The following is a 21,655-nucleotide window of genomic DNA, read 5'->3' on the forward strand; positions in this document are numbered from 1 at the left end:
CATGGATACATAATATGCTCCTCCTTTACAGTTAATACAACCTAAAAAAAAAAATGTTGCTTTGTAAACTTTACCAAAAAGAAAATTATGAAAGTGTTGAAATGGCATTTACAGTTTGTTTGCAGGCCATAACAGGTCTTTTCTCATTTTGAGTCGAATTGTGCCCCAATCATCATGTTTGAATAGATCTGTTATTTCTGTATTTGTGTGCAGAATGAATCCTGGTGGTTGCCCAGATCTAGAATCTCTGAATACAGCCTTGTAAACTAGAAGCTAAAGAGATACATTGTAGCTTATGCATTGATTACCCATGGGACTATGCCCATGCGACTGTGTTCAGGAAACCAGGAAGCTTTGTATAGTTGTATTTCATTTTTAACACCTCCAATAAGTGAGAAGATAAAGTAGGAAGTAGTGCTTTACAGGAAAACAATTCACTTAACAAAAGAATTAATTACACAACTGTTTCAAATAGCAAGCTTCCATAATGCTTTTAAATTAAACACTTTCCAAGAATGGAACTCTTGACTAAAGGACCTAAGGACACATAGGACCTAAGTCAGCCTTACAAATCCAGTACTTTGAAGTTACTGAGTTTTTATTTTTCTAGAATATGAAGTTCATAGACAACCAGATACTAGAAAATGAGGTACCTGAACTTTCCATATTTTTAAATTACCTAGTAGAATTAATGACAATTTAAAAAGAACCAGTAGTACATTTTGATGTAGGAGTATTTCTTTATAACACTTCTAGATTTCATTTCTATTAAAGATTTTTTACTGTCAATAGGCTAATTCCCAGCTATGGCAGTGATTCTCCTTAAGAAGGGGAGTGGGATGGGGATTTTAACTTTTACACAAAATATATTTGCCTTGTTGAAATGCTTCAGAAAGCACATAGTGATTTTGTAATTTTTTTAAAAATCAAAATTAATATCAATTTTGTGGTTATTGGTATTAAAACATCTATACAATTTTAGGGCCAGCCTGGTGGCTCAGGTGGTTGGAGCGCGGTGCTCCTAACGCTGAGCTCACTGGTTCCACTCCCACCTGGGCCAGTGAGCTGCGCCCTCTACAGCTAAGATTGTGAACAACGGCTCTCCCTGGAGCTGGGCTGCCGTGAACAGCTCAGCTGGAGGTTGGCATGGGTTGGCCTGTGCTGCTGTGAGTGTCCGGCAGCCATCGTGAACGGCCGGCAACTGATAAGAGCTGCCGTGAGCTGCTGTGAACGTGCCTCAGCGGGGGTGGGAGGTGGCAGCAAGGCTCATAATACCAGCATGGGCCAGGGAGCTATGTCCTACACAACAGCACGAGAGAAGTGGGGGGAGGCGGAAGAAGAGGGGGGAATCTATACAATTTTAAAATGCACCAAGTGCAGTTGAGAGAAAAATAAAAGGATTCAAATGATCTGATCATTTTTACTTTTCAACTACTTTTGCAAGTGGGTAGATGCCAATAAGCCAACAAATGCTTTCATTTTGCATTTGTGACAAATTGTTCACTCTTTCATCTAAGGATATTCGTATAGATTCATAAGTGTATCTCTAACACATTTTTAAAATCTGATTACCACAGTACTTCCAGTACACAAACACTGAATCGTTCAGCGATACATATGTAGTCTTTCTGTGGTATTGTCAACATTTGCTAAGAATTTTCATACTGTGAAAATTAGTGGGCATTATACACTAATGATACTCTGTCAGAAATTCGTAGCCATGTTGTGATGGTGGAGACTGTTGCTATCTCTTTCAAAGATGCTGACGAAGAGCTTTGTTGAGAAGAGGACTGTTAATTCCCACATGAGATTTTGCAGCTACAAGTTCATCAAGAGCCAGTGACGTTCGTGCTGTGATTAGCATCTACATCTGCTTTTCAGTAAGGTCACTTGCTGTTGGCAGTTCTGCTTCTTAGAATCTGGATTGGCCAAAATTTGTTCCAAGTCTGTAATTCAGTTTCTTACAGATGAAGTCATCGTTGCAGTAACCGTTAGGAGGTTATGAAATGCACTGAGTTTGGCCTATGAGCGCTCCACTAGAAGATCTGCAGTGCCTTTGTTTGAGCAGCATCTGCTAGGAGATAGGGTAGTAACTAATTTGTCATGTGACTAGGAAAAGCAGTGTTTCAAAAGTGGTTTTCCAGAAAAATGGAAACTTTTAACCTTTTAGAAACCAATAATAAATACTATTGTGTAATAACAGGGGTATCTAAAAGAACCTTTAAGTTATCAAAAACTTTTAAAGAGGCGCAAAAGACACCACCTCTAGAACCAAGACTTCCTGGCTGTTTTCAAGGTAATTGTCACCTGTTTGCTTTTTCCAGCAGTTAGAATTTAATTTGCGTGCCATGGGAGGCCAGATGGAATCAGTGATCTGCTTCTTGCCAGTATCTGACTAGGATAAATTGGGGTGCAATCTTAGGGCTCATCAAGAGCACCCCAGGTCAACCCTTTGAAATCAAGTAGAAAAGATCATGTTATGTTCTTGTATCCTTTTCACATACCCAGTCTTTTAACTAAGAGAACAAAGCAAATCTTTTGGGTCCAGCTTCTAGATATAGAAAAATAAGTTGATGTCAGTTCTAGAATAGCACTAACTATATTTCCCGTTATATCTGTCTTGATTAACCCCTTCTGTTTGGGAAAGACTTGATTTTTAAAAATCTGTCCTTCTCCTACCCTCCCCCCTTCTTTTCTTTCACTTCCTCTGGTCCCCTCTGCCATTTCCCTTTCTGCGTTTAGGGAATGACACAAACATCTCACAATCTCTTCAGCTTAGTAGGAAATTCACCCTGGTAGTCCAAGTGTGAGCTGGGTAAAATTCTATTTTACCCAGAACTACACTTACGTAAAATAATGACATCGGATTCTTGAATGTCAGAGACTCCTTTCCAGTCCTCTCCTCATTTTTTTCTATTCTTCTGTTTATTTTATACATTCAGCTTTCTTGCCAGACTGGTACCTCATCAAGAAATGAATGTGATTTTACACTAAGAGGTTATTAGCATAATGGGTCTGTAATCCATTCCCAAGAAAGTTTGGTTTTTCTTAAGATCCTGTTTTAGAATGCACTGTTTTTCACTTTAAAAGAATGTTTTTCTAAAGGAATTGGGGAGGAAGGATTTGGCCATTGAAGGCTAGGAAGAGGGGAGACAGAGATACCCATATGGCCACTAAATCTAGGTGTAGGGCTGGACTTACAAAAGACTTGACAATTACATAGGACCATTGGGAAAGACCCTTGCCATACCTATAAGAAAATACTCCATTTCTGAAACATTAATAGCAATTTTCTTAGAATTGTAAAACTGTTTTTTCTTAATAGTTTGATACATAAACTACACATTTGGTGTAAGAACATAACCAAAATAATATAATTCAATCTCTTTGTTTGAGGCCCATATGCTATCGATCTGGTCTCATTAAAATATATGTACCACCTACATGCTGCTAATGTATTTGTAGGATAAAGTCCTAGAAATGGAATTGCTAAGTCACAAAGAGTAACATAACTATACATATTGTGCACTTTGCTTGCCCCCTCCCCACATATTATATTTTGGAGATCTTTTAAAGTGAACCAATATGGAACTGCTTCCTTCTTTGTAAAGACTGCATGCTTTTCTAGTGTATGGTTATAGTAAACTATTGAAACAGTCCTCTTGATGGCATTCTTAGGCCTACTGCACCTCATGAGTGTTTTCTTCTAGTACAGTAATGGTTTTTGGTTTTTTTACACTTAACTCTGATTTACTGTGGAGTAAAATATGATTTAGTGGTCCAACTTCACTTTTTTCTTGTACTATTAGAACAATGTTACACAGGTGGTTGGTTGGCTCAGTTGGTTAGAGCGCAGTGCTCATAACACAGAGGTCACCGGTTCGATGCCCACATGGGCCAGTGAGCTGCGCCCTCCACAACTAGATTGAAGGACAACGACTTGGAGCTGATGGGTCCTGGAAAAAAACACTGTTCCCAGTATTCCCCAATTAAAAGAAAAACAAAAAACAATGTTACAGTGATTATCCTTTCACATGTGATTTCACATGTATAACATATATGACTGTAAGTTAACGTTTAAGATGTAATTGTTAATTCAAAAGGTATGTGTGTTTTGATTTGGTTAGTATTATATATTGCCCTTCCTAGAGGTTGTGGTAATTTATATTCCTATATTTCTATATCTTTTTCCCCCTCATACTTCAAAACACTTCCATCAGAAATGTATAAGCAATAAATGACATTTTCTCCACCACAGCCTATTATCAAACTTTCTGATTTTAAGCAATCTTTTGTTTAAAAATGGTATCTCCATGTAGTTAACTTGCAATTGTTTTATTGTGAGCATTGATAATTTTTCTAGCCATTTATATTTCCTTTTCTTTGTTAATTTTTCTATCCAGTTGTTGGGATTTTTCTTATTAATTTGTAGGAGTCTTTATGTATTAAAGAAATTTAGCTCTTTGATATATGAATTGCAAATATATTTCCCAGTTTTATGTTTGCTTTTGACTTTGTATGTTTATTTTTCCCATGTGGAGGTCTATTTTTATGTCATCAAATCTGTCAGTCTTATATTTTATGACTTTTGGATTTTGTGGCATTCTTGGGCCTACTCCATTTCATAAGTGTTTTCTTCTAGTACTGTAATGGTTTTTGTTTTTGTTTCCTTACACTTAACTCAGATTTACTGTGGAGTGAAATATGATTTAATGCTCCAACTTCACTTTTTTCTGAGTGGCTATCCAGTTGTCCCAAGATCATTTGTTGAATAATCTCCTCCATTTAAAATGCAACCTTTTTATATACTAAAGTCCCAAGTCTCTTTTTAAAAAATGAATAATAAACCCTTGAAATGGATGTTTTCCTTAGATGCATTTTGTTTAAATACAAGGGGTGCCAAAAAAAATGTAGTTGTTTCCTTTCTTAAATTGTATATACATTTTTTTGGCACCTTCTGTTTAATAATAAATGAGGAGTAAATACTGATTTTTAGCCTTAAAGTTTTGCCCAATATATTTTGTTTGAACTGTCTACAATTGGGTCAGAAATTCAATAGTTAAAAAGGCTAATAGTCATCATTTTGTATAAATGGTTGCACTTGTGCCAAGGTGATGTATTGAACAGTGAGAATGTGGGAGATTTTTTGCATTTATTACAGAATATTAAAATTGAAACACCTACGTGGCCAGACCAGTGAATTAACTGAGTGCCTCCTCTAATGAACTGTGATTGTTAGAACATTATTGGTTGGACATGGTGGTTAGAACATTATTGTCTTCAGTATAAACGTAGAATAACCAGAATAAGAAATCACTGACCTCCAATACAAGATTATTTGAATCATATATTATAGATTCAGTTGGCAAATATAGCCAACTTTGAATCTGAATCCTGAGTTTTCCTGGTAAATTTTGTCCTATCTGCTTAATTTTTCAAAATCCATTCTCAAAAGGTTTTCATTCGCTTGGACCAAATTTCTTGAATTGCTGCCACATGTCCTTTTCTGTCTACTTCCCCCCACCCCCACCCCGGCTTTTTTTTCTTTAAAAGGAAAGCATCTGGTTTATATCATGAAGGACTTTTGGAAGCAGTAGGGAGAGAGTGAAAATACTATTTGTATGTAATGTAATTTGTATCAAAGCAAAGGTTAATGGTTATTAAAACTCTAAGAAGCTTTTGTATTCTTAGATACCAGACTGATAGGACATGAGCCTCAAAAAAATAAGGGTGAATTATTTTGGTTGGTTTTGTTTCTATAAGCACACTGTATAGGGGGCGAGGGGAATGGAAGCCTTAACAATAGATTACATTTTTGTTAACCACAGTACACTGGCACATAAGGTACAGAATTCTAGATTCCAGATACAGGACTCTAGATTCACTATGTCAAAGGCGGAAAACCATTTATTTTTCAGTTACTGGAGCTTATCTAAAATATAAGCAAGGTTGATGACATCCTGTAAATAAAACTTAATTTAAGGCTCACAAACAAAATGAGTTTCTCTAAAATGGTTTCACTCAACCACAGAGAAAACAGGCCCTGCAGTACTTTCTCTCTGTGGACTTAAACAACTAGTTTATTATTTTTCATAATTTTTCTGTTCTTATTGTGAAGTGCTATTATAGATGCAATAATAATTACACTTCTTCCAGTTCAGGACATCTAGGTAGAGGTTACTGCTTTTTCATTTCCTGACAAGATGCACAGGAATTGACATTTTGGTTGGTTGGGTTTTGGATGTACAAACATATTGGTCTTATTTTGTGTCACTGACAATCCACAGGGTTGGCTGCAATGTGCTGAACTTTCTGTTCTAGACTTTTTGCCAAGTACTTTATGCAAAACTCTGGTTTAAGTGAAACAGGTTTTATTGCTTTTAGTCAGAGTCATATTATAAGCTGTTGTGAGCTATGTGATGCAAACGGAGGAGTTGGTATGTATATATGGCCGTGAAAACAAACCAAAACAAGCCTGTCTCTGTTCAACTGGTTGTTTTTCCCTCTCATTCCTGTAGCCTCAGTTCATGTTGTTTACTGCTGGAGGCCTGAGATGGTGTAATTTTCTTTTCTAGGAACTTGGAATTAGAATTCCTCGACCACTAGGACATGGACCAAGCAGATTTATCCCAGAAAAGGAGGTATGTTGTTTGTGAAAGTACATAGTGAACTATATGCTTTTAAGGAAAACCTTTCATGACCCACATCTTGGCATCTGAACAATTGTTAGTCAACATGTTTTATGCAGAGTTGGTCACAGTTAATCATCACGCTTTGGCAGTGAATCTGGGATTAGAAAGCTGGTGTAGTCATGTGGATTTCTAGTACTTCATGATTCTTTTCTAACACCCATATTTAATCAAGGAAAGGCAATACTTGTTTTTGACCAATGATGCTCCATCTGCTTATATTTAGATGTTGTTTAGGAGTGCCTGTAACTAAGCTACTTGGTCTTGACCATCTCCACAGGCTGGTATCTGTCAGTGCTCAATTGGATGTTTAATATTAAGTGTGTAAAAGTTCCTATGCTTTGTTTTCACAGGGATTTTTTTTACTGTTAGTCAATTTTAGTTCTCCTTAAATTGAGTTAGAGTAGGCATTGTTATAAGAAAGGCTTTAGTGTCTGTTTGCAAGCTCTGCAAGTTTGCTTCTTTACCTGGATTCTGGCCAGGTCTGCCAGCAACCTATTTGCCCTTTAATGCTGGGCCTTTGTTGTTTATCCACCACTACATAATATGTGACTGCTTATTCTTCTTTCTGTTCCCAGTCGAGTTAAGTCTGTAGAGTTATAACTTCTGTCTCTTCTTAAGCCAAATTTAGTCTGCTTCTCGATGACCCTTAGAATGCAGTGCATGCATATTTTCTTTCTTTAATACTGATTTACAATTTATGTAACCATTGTTTTCCTCTTTTATACAGATTCTCCAAGTGGGGAGTGAAGACGCACAGATGCATTCTTTATTTTCAGATTCTTTTGCTGCTTTGGGTCGTTTGGATAACATTACATTAGTGATGGTTTTTCACCCACAATATTTAGAAAGTTTCTTAAAAACTCAACACTATCTACTGCAAATGGATGGGCCGTTACCCCTGCATTATCGGCACTACATTGGAATAATGGTTTGTAAACATCCAGTGAAAAATTCTTTCTGCTTTATTAATGTTTTTAAGAGATGGTTAATGCTTTAAACATAGGGATAAATACTTATTCTCTGACTTCCAGTTGGATTCCTGTTAGGTAGTATCTGTTTTTCCTCCTTCTTAATAAGTATGCTCTCAAGTATAGCAGAAAAAGAAACATGTATTTACAAACTGTTGAGAACCATTTTCTATGAAATAAGAGAATAAAGTAGAACACAAGGTCTACTTCACTATTATAAATAGTTCACATTGACTTAAGTGGTGCTACTCCTGTTCGATTTGTAACTAATATTCCATTCTTTTATGGTTGGCACCTTAATTAAAATTTCTTTTTAATCTGAGTTCTGAAAGTTGGTATATAAATAAAATTGCTAATGTTCAAATACTTTTATCAGGTATGTTGTTTGTTCTTAGAATATTTCTGTCTTAGAATATTTCTGAGGTGCTTTCTGCAGTGTATGAATTTTTAAACTGTTTATATGAAAATTTCATTTCTATAGTTTAGGAAAATTTGAAAACGCACTAATCAAAAACTTAAGTAGTAGATGTTTTGCACATTGTAAGGAAAAAGGATTTGTAGTTGTTCAAGATTTTAATATTTATAGTTAGAATAATCTTTTTGTTTTCTTTTAAGGCGGCAGCAAGACATCAGTGCTCCTACTTAGTGAACCTCCATGTAAATGATTTCCTTCATGTTGGTGGGGACCCCAAGTGGCTTAATGGTTTAGAGAATGCTCCGCGGAAACTACAAAATTTAGGAGAACTGAACAAAGTGTTAGCCCATAGACCTTGGCTTATTACCAAAGAACACATTGAGGTAAGTAGGGAAATAATATATCTTGGGGGTCATTTAAAAAAATTTTTTTAATGTACTTCTTTTAGAGTAGTTTTAGGTTTACAGAAAAATGGCACAGCAAGTACAGAGTTCCCGTATTCTACGCCCCAACCTCCTGTACCCCCTCACATAAACGCCCAGGTTCTCCTATTATTAACATCTAGCATTATTAGTATAGTGTATTTTCTGCAATTGATGAATCAGGATTGATATATTGCTATTAACTAATGTCTATAGTTTTTATTAAGGTCAACTCATTGTGTTGTATAGTTTTGTGGGTTTTGACAAATGCATAATGTCCTGTATCATACAGAATAGTTTCACTGCTCTAAAAATCCCGTGCTCCCCCTGTGTTACCCTGTTCATCTCTCTCCTCTTACTCCTAAACTCCTACAACTACGGATCTTTTTACTGTCTCTGTAGTTGTGCCTTTTCCAGAATGTCATGTAGTTGGAATCATACAGTATGTATAGCCTTTTCAGATTGGCTTCTTTTACTTACCAGTATGTATTTAAGGTTCTTCCAGGGCCTTTCATGGCTTGTTAGCTCATTTATTTTTATTGCTGAAAAACAGTCCAATAGTCCAATGGATATACCACCATTTGTTTTTCTTGGTTAATTCCATTTTTGGGGCAATTAAGAATAAAGCTGCTACAAACATTCCCTGTGCAGGCTTTTGGTGGACAGAAGTTTTCAACTCAGTTGGGTAAATAGATGGGAGTGTGTTTGCTGGATAGTATGGTAGGTCTATATTCAGCTTTCTAAGAAACTGTCTCCAAAGTGGCCGCACCAGTTTGCATGCCCACCAGCAGCTAATGAACTTTCCTATTACTCCACATCCTTGCCAGCATTTGGTGTTTTGGATTTCAGCCATTCTGATAGGTGTGAATTGGTATCTGGTAGTATATCTGTTAAGAATACCATCTAAACTAGTTCCTTCTGGTTCTATTTATTACTAAATATAATAGAGTAAAAGTAGATTATCATTCCCTAAAAGTATCTACCATGCAGTAGAAATCCTTGACAATACATATTTTTGGTCTTGTCTATTTTAAAGAACATTTTAGATACTGTTACATGATTGAAGCATCTTATCAAGCAGATACAAATTTTGAATACGATTAACGCAATGTCTATTATGTTGTCTAGTAATGAAAAATGACATAAGAGTATAAAATAATGAAGAAGGGACACAGATTGTAAGACTGAAGAACTGTAGACTTTACCTTGGGCGTAATGACATAATTTTTAAAATAAATATAATTTGATATAGGAATATTCAGTCAAGATCAAATAAATATCTTGAAAATTCCCTGAGGAAGCCTGATAATAAAGAAAAACACAGGCGTATTTTATATAGTATCTTCCACTTTAAACATAAATTACATTTGGTTTGAAACTTTGAACTAACAAGATAGTTAATCCGTTCATAATCCAGTATCTGAAGTACGGCAACTGCTTTTAATGCAAAATGCATTCTATTTTTAAATCAGGATTTCAGAAAATCAAAATAATGAGTATGTCATTATCAGATTATGTTAAACTCTATTTGTGGATACATGTTGATAAAAATTAGCAAATTCTGGGTTCTACATGTCTCAAATTGTAATTTTACACAAGGTTCTATATAATGACCAATCCTGTTTTTCAAAAGATTGAATACCAAGATAAACTTTCACTACCATACCCCACTATACCAATGTTCTCATTTTTTTTTCCTAAGGGACTTTTAAAAGCTGAAGAGCACAGTTGGTCCCTTGCAGAACTGGTACACGCAGTTGTTCTACTCACACACTATCATTCTCTTGCCTCGTTCACATTTGGCTGTGGAATCAGTCCAGAAATTCACTGTGATGGTGGCCACACCTTCAGGCCTCCTTCTGTCAGTAACTACTGCATCTGTGACATTACGAATGGCAACCACAGTGTGGATGAAATGCAGGTCAACTCCGCAGGAAATGTGCCGGTAAGTGTCTATTATTTGTGACAGGACTGTCATAAAACTAATCACAGTAATTGCTGTTACATTATGTTTTCATTTGGCTTCTTAGGAAATCCACACTGTTAAGTCCAGAGCAATAGTAGGTCCCTAGATCTGTTCATTCAGCAAGTATTTATTGACGGCCTCCAAATGCCCAGCACTAGTCTAGTGCTAAGGGACATACAAAGTTATAAGACCCTCTAGGAGGTTATCGGATCAGGAGCCACCAGCATGTGCCCCATCAGAGCCGGCTGGTATTTGGCGACTGCACCGAGTGGAGGGAAGCTGACTATCGCACTAAGTGGTGGTGGTGACTTCCTAATGCCCATCACATGTTCTTCTTCCCTTTTGCACAGAAGAAACAGGCTGGCTTCTTAATTGTTCATTTTTCAGAAGATTTAATGAGCCTCGATCTGGAAATTTCTCCTTTTAAAATTCTTTTTCATGTTTAACTTCTTACAGATATAAAAGCAAATGTAAATAATATTAAAATGATTTCACCTCTGTTCTTTCTCTTCTCTCACTTTTATATTTTCTCAGATTGGAACAAGTTGAATTTTCTATAAGCAAATTTTAGATCCTGTATTCGATGAGTCAAAATTCCCTCTGCATTCTTTTGCTGTACACTTGAAAGAACAAGGGTTTATTTTATGTTTCCAAAGAGAAATCACAGAAACAGCATCACAGCCTTCTGAACACTTTGCAGATTTTCTCGGTTGTATTATTCCTTTGAAACAGATTTGGACAGGTGGAATGCCTTTAACTCATATATTTGACTGGGCAAGTTATCTAACTCTCTGGGCCTCTGTTCTTTCATGTTGAAATGAAGATCAAACACAAGGTTATTGTGAGGCTTAAATGAAATGTCTCTAAAGAGGTAAAAGGCCTACCACAGCCCTTGGTATTTATCAGGTGATAACAAGAGGTAGCATTTACCTATGGTGAGCTCAGCACCATGCTGGGCTGACAAGGCCCAAGACCATCAATTTCACCCTTTTTTGAGCTACTTGGATTCATGTTATAGGCCTACTTATGGCCATTGATTATTTATCAAAGCTTAGAAGTTATGAGATGGTCTAGGGGAGAGAATATGAGTTGCTTGATGCTTGTATTATTGCCCTTCCCTGTCTTTGATTTAGTACAAGGCTAAAGAAAAAGTATTTATTGTTTTTAGTTATCCCTCTGTCAAATAAGATAATAGTGAATTAATAGAAAATTTTTCTCTAGTAGATAAGCTATTTTCAGCTGTTGAGTTGGCTACTTTTAGGTTTACAGCGCACACTGATGGCACCTGACAGTGAGTTTGATATAGCTTATTCCCTTCAGGTACTTATCAAATATTTGACTCAGTTCTTCAATTACAAATAGTAAAAAAAAAAAAAGTAAAAAATAATTTCCTCATACAAAATTCACATTTTAATATTAAAATGAAATGCCTTAACTTTCTTTTTACACTACTCACAACTTTAACAGATTGTTCAAGGAGCAAAAGATATGCACTTTGTTTCCTTTCCTTTTTATTTCAGTGTAATCTATCAAGAATTGTCTCTTCTGTGAATACTTTGGACAGTTTTAGAGGAAAATGGGTAAACAAAATAAATTAACATAATGAGGGATAATGTAAGGTGACAGACCTTGATTTAAAAAAAAACCACATTGGGTCATTCTTTTAAGCAACACGTAATCCTTTTCAGCCTTGTTTTATTTTTGTTTAGCTACTGACCCTGTTTCAGGAATAACTGTGGAGATATATGCTTCAGAAGAATCATCAATGTATCATAGAAACACTTTCCATTATGAAATTATGAGAGAAAGTACAGGGTATTTTGAAGTAACTGCTAGGATCATACGAAAGTATAAAGTATAAGTAGTATAGACTATTTTTCTCTTAATACAGAATCCTGACAGTCATTCTGCAACAAATAGTTCATAAATATCTCCTATGTGCCAGGTGCTATGCTAGGTTCTGAATAGCTACTGATAAATGAGACCGGTCCTTTGCACTTCTATTTGAAGGTTTGGTCTTAGGGAGGCAGGTATTAAACAGTATCAATTACAAACAATTACAAAGTGTAACTGTGATAACAGTTACAAACTATGATTGGTGCTCTGAAGGAAAGAGCAGAGTGCTGACTGAGAAGAATTAGGGTGGCTGGGTTGTGGGTCCGGAGAAGCATGTAATGTGACGTCTGAAGAACCAATGGCTGTAAGCCAGAAAGAGAGTGGAAGGGTAGGGGGAAGAATATTTCTAGCAAAAGAAATTTATAAAGCAAAAACACTGGTTTGGTATTTGAATATTGAGATTTGAAGTATTAAGATTTCTTACTATATCTATTTTATAAGCTATAAATCTCACAGATTTGATCCGGCTTTCATGGTAAGGACGCAGCAGGGCAGGGAAGTATAAATTGTTTGACTAGCTCAAGACCACATGGCCAGTGCTCATGTGTCAGGCCTGTCACTATATGTGCCACTGCTGTAGTGATCCCAGCAAGTGACAGCCCCATTTGCAGAGGTCAGGTGGACAATTGCAGCCCTGTACAGACATGTTCCATTCTTAATTGGCAAATTGGAAAGATAAAGCCAATTACTATAATGTAAAGATAGATATATGTTGACAATATGTCCAATGTACACAGCTGATGCAAAACCACTTCGTGTATCTTATTTGTTTGAGCAAGTAGAAGTTAACTTTTAAATATTCAGTTCTGTTTTAAATTGACAAGTAGCAGTATTAAATTTTAATTTTTAAAAAGTAGGATTAATAGTAATGACATTATTACTTACTTTCTAAGGAAAAAATATGAGAATCTGTTCTTAAAATAATTTTTCTCTTGTTTTTTTCAAATCTGCATATCTGTGTGTAATAGGCCAAAACAGGTTTTTGATTCATTCTTGTATATAAAAATTGTAAGATTTGTTTTTCCTATATTCTGTTAAGCTCCAAATTCTTGTAAACTTAAAAGAAAATTCAAAAGTTTCTTCCTCTAACATATGTAACATGAATTGTATTTTCTCTTCAGGTAAGTGATTCTTTCTTTGAGGTTGAAGCCCTCATGGAAAAGATGAGGCAATTACAGGAATGTCGAGATGAAGAAGAGGCCAGTCAGGAAGAGATGGCTTCACGTTTTGAAATAGAAAAAAGAGAAAGCATGTTTGTCTTCTTTTCAGGTAAAAGCAACCATTATATAGCTGATAAAATTTCTATTGCTTTAAAAGAGGAGCCCAACTTTTTTATTTAGAAAATTTTAAAAGTTTTTAGACATTAGTCCGAATATGTTTTTCCTTTTAGAGAGGCTATTGCATAGGTATTCTGCTCATAAATAATGTAGACAACCTAGAAAAGGAAGTTATAGTGAAAATAGTGCTAGGCTGAGAGAAAGGACATTTGGAAAACTCTAATTTGTATACAGGCATACCTCAGAGATATAGTAGGTTCAGTTCTCCACAAAAAAAGCAAGTATTGCAGTAAAGCAAGTCATAATCTTTTTGCTGGTAGAGTCTTGCCCTCAGTTTGTAAAAAACCCACAACATCTGTAAAGTGCAATAAAGCAAAATGCAATACAACAAGGTAGGCCTGTTAGTGAAAGTTGGATGTTAGCTTCTTTTTCCTTGAGGAAAAGTTTTTGTTTTTACTCGAACCTATAATCTCATCAATTCCTAAATGTGAAGATAATCCAAAAAGGTTTATTTAGAACAGAGTGGGAAACATTGTAAAAATGATGACACATACACACCTTTCTTTCCTTCACCATTTAGGAACCTTTGCGCTGTTTGTGTGACAATATTCAACAAAAATAGTCCAAGTGCTAAAGTTTAGAGCACACCTAATTTATCAGCATGAAAATTATTCAAAAGGGTGTTCATACTTTGAATACATACTTTTAAGTGGAATCTATTATCTATAAATTGGAGTGGAGATAGAGGAAGAGAGGGTCTGAATGCAAAGCATAAAAATTCAACCATGAGATTACTTTTTTTTATAACAGAGAATCTACTTTTATTATATTCCATTTACTGGTAAATAAGCTATTTCTCTTTATCATTTTAAGACTTTATTTTAGTTGATATTGGTTACTCAGTGTCAGAGGAAGGATTATCCTACTACTTTTACTTGTTATAGGTCAAATGAATTTTAACTAGCATCCTGTTTTTGAAAAGTTTTCAGTGGCTTTTTTTTTTTTTTCATTATTTCAGATGATGAAGAAGTTACACCAGCAAGAGATGTATCTCGTCACTTTGAGGATACTAGTTATGGCTATAAGGATTTCTCTAGACATGGGATACAAGTACCAACATTTCGAGTCCAGGTAAAATTGCAACTTGTATGTACATGATTGGTTTGAAATATCTCAGTCTGATTTAAAATAAGAAAGAGCCATGTACATTTGAGTACTCTAAAATACTGCAGAAAAGTAACTTTTCTGTGTACAGGCAGTTCCCTTAGGTATATTTATTGTATTGTTAAAGGAGTATTTATTGTAATGTTCAAATTCATAAATCAGTTCCTCAGAATTCAAACTTACATACACTCATAAAACAAAACTACAATAATGCTTAGGTTCCCAGATGGTACATAAAAACTCACTTAATGTTCTAATATAACTAAACAATAAATAATAGTTGCATTTGAACGTAGCGAGCATTTACAGCATTGGTTTTTCTCCCCATCTCCTTCTGAGCCCCAGTGTTAAAATGAGGCGATTTCTGCCCTGAAAGCGCCGGGCCTGAATGACACGAGAAATGTCCTCAGCATCTCAAACGTGTGGATGGTGGGAAAGAGGATGAGAAAATCAGATGTAAAAGACGTGCTTAAACACTGATGCCACAGTAAATAGGCATAACAATTACAGTATCCTAATTTCCTTTAAAAAATGAACTAAATGTTATTTGAAGCAATGAGAATTTTTGAGGGTTTCAAATTTAAACCTTGGTAGGATTCACATAAATAAATGTTATTCCAAAATTACTTAACATCTATTTCTTGGAATATATGAAGTTCATGATATAGGGAATAGGATTATTGCTGGTAGACCCAGTTTCTTTAGCTCCCAAATCCTTCACTTTGAAATACGCAGTAAAATTTCCCCAGTACACTTCAGGGTCTGTTGAGTCCATGGGCCCTGAGGGACCTGGTGGCCCCCTGGATACCAGGCTCCTCCTCTGTGTTTGGTTAGTAGGAGGCACTGTGCTAACTGCTTTGCAAGCATATCTCAGGAGTAACAGTAGCAGTATCCCATAGTACCAGAATAAACGCTGAGACTGCTTCCAGTCCCTCAGTAGAAACATACAGCAGTTTCAATGTGTTTTTAAAATACCTTTTGTATAACTACTTAGAGAGTAAATATTTAATTCAAATGAGTTGATATTCCCAACTTTTCCAATTATTTTAAGGGGCCAGTGTTAAGTAATAACGATTTTACCAGAATTATGAAAATATTTGAGAACTGTAAGATTTTCTTTCTTTGCTCAAGGAACTAAAATATTATTTAAGGGGACAAAAAATAGACACGAGGAAGAGTTATAGAATATTTCTGCTTGATAGCGAAATTCTTCATGAAATATAATAGAATTGAAGAAATCGTGTGGGCTGGAAATTTTATGGAGGGAGGTTAGGAATTGAGAGATCTGAATGGTCCAAACGCATGGGCATTGTAAGTGGAGGAGACTATAGCTGAGTTAGATTAAGGGATAATGTGAGGGAAGGGATCGTAAAGAAAATGACTGGGCTGCTGAGAGCTTTAAACAAAGGATTCCTACTTCTGACTAGTGGGAAATTAGTTTAAAATTGGTCAGGTTTGTAGGTTTTGACCAGAGTAATGACATAATACCAAACAAGTGTTTTAAGACAATAAATATGGGAGCAACATAGAAGTGGGACTTAACTAAGTTTTGTCTGAAGTGGAAAAAAAGGAAGGAGATTATTAAATCTGGGAAAGATTTTTGGGGAAAAAACCTGAGGACTATTTGAATGAGTGCAATGAAGGAGAGAGAATTCCCGAGATGGTCGCCTCTGGAGTATGAGTAAGGAGACAGTGAGAGAAAGCTGAAAATGGGTGGTCTATGTGTAAAAGATTCCATTGGGTACTAAACTCAGTGAGTTATAAAACATAACCTTTTGCATGTTGCAGTATAGAAATTGGAAGCATCAGACTAGAGTGCAGGTGAAGCTGGTCGCTAGGGATGTGTCTTAGGCAGTGATTCCAACTGCCATTAGTAATCTCACCACACTGCAGAGTGGTAGATGTAAAACTATATTCGGCCGCATTTTAATTCACATTTGTTCTGGTCTTTGTATTTAGGACTATTGCTGGGAAGACCATGGTTATTCTTTGGTAAATCGCCTTTATCCAGATGTGGGACAGTTGATTGATGAAAAATTTCACATTGCTTACAATCTGACTTATAATACAATGGCAATGCACAAAGATGTTGATACCTCAATGCTCAGACGGGCGATCTGGAACTATATTCAGTGCATGTTTGGAATAAGGTTAGTCTCTTTTCTTATGTTTATATGGAGATATTTTTCCATTGGGCTAAATTATTTGGGTACTTGGAACACATATGCACGCAGACACATAAACTCAAAACTTTCCTCTCTCCAGTAGCTTATTTTTATGCTTATGCTTCAGAGACCCGGTTTATTACAGCTCGGTTTGTCTTCTCTTTCCTAACTAGGCAAGAGGGAGAGTTGGGGACATGGACAGGATGCCTCCAGGGGTGGGGAGGGAGGGCAGACAAGCTTGTCCTAGAGGAAAAGACATCAGGTTTGTCACCAGACATCTTTGGTATCTTTTCTCTGTATCTTTTCTCTGTGTCATCTTCTGTCTCCTGACACACCTACACTTCTACCTTCTTGGAACCTAGTACCCTTACAGTACCTCTGGCTCTTCTCAGGCGTCTTCTGAAGCTACTCCCTACTCCTGTGATACTTCATTAAAATGCAAACTTTTCATGTCTTGATTGTTAGGTATTCAGCCACATTATTACGTGATATAGGAAATCATGATACACCACCTTCTCACATATGCACACAAATTCCACGCAGCAGTACTTTCTGATTGTTTTTGCAGAAAGTCAGGCTGTCTCTTGCTGCTTATTTTATCAGTGGCCAGGCTATTGACTGTAGCCTCCTGAATGGACTGGCTTTGCAAGAGCTTTCTCTCTTTTCCACTAAAAACGGAATAGAGGACTTCAGTCCTTGGGTGTTCTAGAAACCATCACCCAGTGGGGACAGCCAGACACTGGTGCCTTTGACCTTCTCTGCTTAACTCCGAGCAGCGTCTCCTAAGTGTAGACATTGTGAGGCCATCTATAGACCACCCTTTCCTCTGAGACAGCTCCTCCCCACCCCCCTTTTTGTCCTCATCTGACCCCAGGAAACTCCTCGAAACATGAGAAAACTAGTTCTAATTATTCTCATTTGCACAAGTGGATTACACGTTACATATCATATATATATATATAGTTTGATTAATTTTAGCAATATTCATCACCTCTAGAATTTTTTCCTCAGTGTAGTTGCTTTTTCATAGTTGTAGATATATACTGTTGCTTTTTTTGTTTTTCTGTTCATCTCTCTAACTTCTCTCTTTCTTATCCCTTTATACTCACTCATCCACCCCCATTTCAACATTGTAAAGCTGTTATTTGGGGTGACAGCCACCTACACAAAGAGGGAAAAAGAATACAGCATTTACTAATGATGTGTATACTTTCGTAAGAAGAAAACAGAGTACACACTGAAAATAAAATTCTCACTTTGATTTTTAACAGATATGATGACTATGACTATGGTGAAATTAACCAGCTATTGGATCGTAGCTTTAAAGTTTATATCAAAACTGTTGTTTGCACTCCTGAAAAGGTTACCAAAAGAATGTATGATAGCTTCTGGAGGCAGTTCAAGCACTCTGAGAAGGTATGCACCTATTGTGGCTTGTTTACTCTGTAACTTAGCAGTGATTCTTGTTCTTCTTCACCTAATGGCTCTCAAACCTTCCCATCATCCCACCAATCCAGAGAACATTCCAGCACAGACATCTCAGGTACCTTGGGAGAGAACCTCATCACGGTGCTAGAGTAAAAGAAGACAGGGAGGACAGGTGGTTTGGCTCACTTTCAGAAGGGCTGGCATGTGTCACCACTTAGGATAAAGAAGACGTTTTACAAGAGCTCTTTTAAATTGTTTTTGGTGGAAATGTCTGGTCTAGTCTTTGATTCATCTTTATAGAAATAATTGAAGGATGATTTGGCAGGGTGAAGTTTGTGTTTTAATAAAGCACTGTCAAGATTTTCTGTAATATAACAAACCTCCAAGAAGAGATGTGATGAAACATACATATAAGCTCAAAACATCAAACAAAAAGAATATGAGATAGCTTTTGTTTTGATAAATTGATATTGTATTCATAAACCCAAGACATCTTAAGTTATTCAGTGGCACACAGTAAATGTACTTGAGTTTCAGTGTTTATTAGATGCACTGAAAAACTGTGAATGCTTATAACCCTACTTTAAATGATGTTGTGTTTTACATTCAGGTTCACGTTAATCTGCTTCTTATAGAAGCTAGGATGCAAGCAGAACTCCTTTATGCTCTGAGAGCCATTACCCGCTATATGACCTGATGCCTTTCCTCCATTCAAGATGATGAAATGATCAGCAGATGTAGTCTACAGAGGGAAGTACTGAGCCCCAGGACCAATGGTAGATAAAAGAATTCAGAAACCCTTTGTGCCATGATTCCTTTAGTTTCTGCTATTTTACTGTGGAAATACCACTGCTGGCACGAGCAGTGAATGCTTTGGCAGCTTCAAGTGTAGAGCTGTGAAGAAGGGTTGCCGTTCACAGTATTTTGCTTTTTGACAGTACAAGATGCTGTATAACTGTTTCAATACAGCAAATAGTAACTCTCCAAATCCTGTTGCTTTTATGTTAAATAAGATAACAAGAATTGGAGCATGCAAAGAATGGGACTTGGATAATGACATAAGCTTTTATACATAAAGAATATTAGATCTTGGTGCTGCTATTCCTGCTGGTGGAAAAAATAGAGTGGCTGTTCCAGTTAAACTATTAGTAAATAAAAGTGAACACTGCTACTATCTGAGCCTCTATACGTAATTTGTGTGGTTTCAAATTAAACTTGCCTATGTGTTAATTTTGTTGCATCTAAAAAAAGCATAGAATTATTACTCACAGCTCAGTAAAGACCATTTTGATGGTAACAGTTCATTTGCATTATAGTTGTTGTTTTTTAAATTCAGAGTTATTGGATGACATTGAATTACAGTGCCATTCTTGAAGATATTCTTCAAAAAGCAATCTTGAATGAAAGTATGTAAATTGTAAGAAAGCTGGCTATCTCTTGATACGCTGTTTCCCAAGATACTCTGACACTGGAGGGCAGCTATCTTGTGCAGTATTTTTGTTTCCGGCACCAGAATTGTGGGAAATGTTGCTGTCGACTGCTGCACAATCCTGGGTACTTCTGTGCCCGTCCGACTCATTGTCCCCACTTTAAAGATTGTGCAGCTCCTTAAATAATAAAGCTGGAAAATGTTTTGTCAGGTTATCAAATTCGATTTACAAAAATGCTAACTTTGAAATGCAAACAGGTTTGAAAAATGTGTTAAGTACTTTGTATTCTGGAAGCGTGAATTGCTTTTGAAGTCTGTCAGTATTATTGGTATTTTTCAATAAAGAATAACTTTTCTCCAATTTTATTTGCTGTCTGACTCTCTTAAAAAGTCATGACTTCACAACCAATAACAGTTCTGAGTTCCTGTTTACTTCCAATAACCAAGTATATTCACATTTAAATAGTGCTGTAATCAGATGCAAGACTGCTATTAAATGGCAAACTCTCAAAGTTATTTTGAAGGATACGAAGAAGAATGGGCCTTTAGGAACTTAGGTAGGACTGTTTTTATCTTTCAAATGACTAGTATGGTCCCATGCCTTTCCCTTTGGAACTGAGGTTGTTTTAGAGTTCAAATAGAATTATTAAGAATTATTAGAAACAAGGATTATTAGGGAGTGATGATATAACAAAAAATAACCTAGAAATAGCTCTAAATCTAACCAAAGCTGTTGTAATAACTCGTTACTCATCAAAACACTTATTGAGCTCAATCTATTGCCTGCAAATGTATAATGTGGGGATGGGGACAGGAGTGGGGAGGCACAATTTTGAATAGAGGTGGTTGGTACCTGCTCCAAGGATATATACCCTATGGAGAAGATAAGACAATCACTACCTAGAAATCGATTATCTTCAATATATTTTATATTTAAAGACATGTATGTCTATTTCTAGTTAGCTTACAGTATTTTTATATATATATACACATATATATACACACACACATATATATATATATATTGGTCCTACCCACTGAATTTGCATCATGCCTTTGCCCACTTCTTGCCTGCTTCTGTGTCATCACACAGGTGAACCCAACAAGTAAGGCTGCACTGGATATAGTTAAATTTTTACTCATTCTGCTTCTGCTTTGTCTTGAAAATACAAAATTTTTAATAGAGATTGTAATCAGTAGTAGGATGATCACAAAATAAGGTCAACTGGATGTATTATCTTAGTCCATTGAAGTTTATAATCACTTAGAAATCACAAGTCAAAATGAAAATTTTAATGAGTAAAAAAAGTGTGCTTATACCTAAAGTAATAAAAATATGCATGTGATACAAAGTTGATGTTTCAATGCCTCCCATTTAACAGGTGTTTCCTGTTACTCAGAATGTTTTCTCAAAACTAAACACACAGGATTTCTAATGTTACTATAATCTTTGAAACTAATAGTTTCCAAAATAATTAGGGAAGGTGAAATAGAATTCTCTATGGGGCTATCGAAACACTCCCCCAACAAGAGCAAATTTTTTTCTTAATTATGAAAAGATTCCTGGTTGAGGTTTCCAGGATTGCATTTTTAAAATCTGAGGGGTTTTGGGGTAAAATTTGGGGAACTTTTTTATTAGGCCAAACTTAGTATTTCTTACTATAAGAATGAGATTCAATTCCAAGTAGTTCTGTATTTACCACAATTACTTAAGTTTAACTTCACATAAACGGTGGTGGTATTTTTAACTTAAAATTCATTTAAAAGCTAAAAGATTTTTATCCTTCTAATGGTTTGGCTATTTCAAATTAGTTTTGACAACAGACAGTTGGT

At 35.9% G+C, this 21,655-nt stretch overlaps 1 protein-coding gene across 3 annotated transcripts in view; it reads left to right on the plus strand.

Annotated features, from left to right (window-relative positions):
• The window catches only part of SESN1 (sestrin 1), a 103,144-nt gene extending 82,961 nt beyond the window's left edge, over positions 1 to 20,183 (plus strand). For all 3 annotated transcript variants that reach the window (XM_081044593.1, XM_081044595.1, XM_081044594.1), the window contains exons 2-10: positions 6,576 to 6,641; positions 7,420 to 7,620; positions 8,276 to 8,458; positions 10,200 to 10,442; positions 13,481 to 13,628; positions 14,655 to 14,767; positions 16,760 to 16,950; positions 18,237 to 18,381; positions 19,004 to 20,183. In XM_081044593.1, the coding sequence (XP_080900719.1) occupies positions 6,576 to 6,641; positions 7,420 to 7,620; positions 8,276 to 8,458; positions 10,200 to 10,442; positions 13,481 to 13,628; positions 14,655 to 14,767; positions 16,760 to 16,950; positions 18,237 to 18,381; positions 19,004 to 19,090 (1,377 nt within the window). In that variant the 3' untranslated portion in view covers positions 19,091 to 20,183. The remainder of the gene's footprint in view (positions 1 to 6,575; positions 6,642 to 7,419; positions 7,621 to 8,275; positions 8,459 to 10,199; positions 10,443 to 13,480; positions 13,629 to 14,654; positions 14,768 to 16,759; positions 16,951 to 18,236; positions 18,382 to 19,003) is intronic.
• The last annotated feature ends 1,472 nt before the right edge of the window (positions 20,184 to 21,655 follow it).

The sequence above is a fragment of the Rhinolophus hipposideros genome (assembly GCF_964194185.1).
Source record: "Rhinolophus hipposideros genome assembly, chromosome: 3".
NCBI classification, from domain to species: Eukaryota; Metazoa; Chordata; class Mammalia; order Chiroptera; family Rhinolophidae; genus Rhinolophus; species Rhinolophus hipposideros.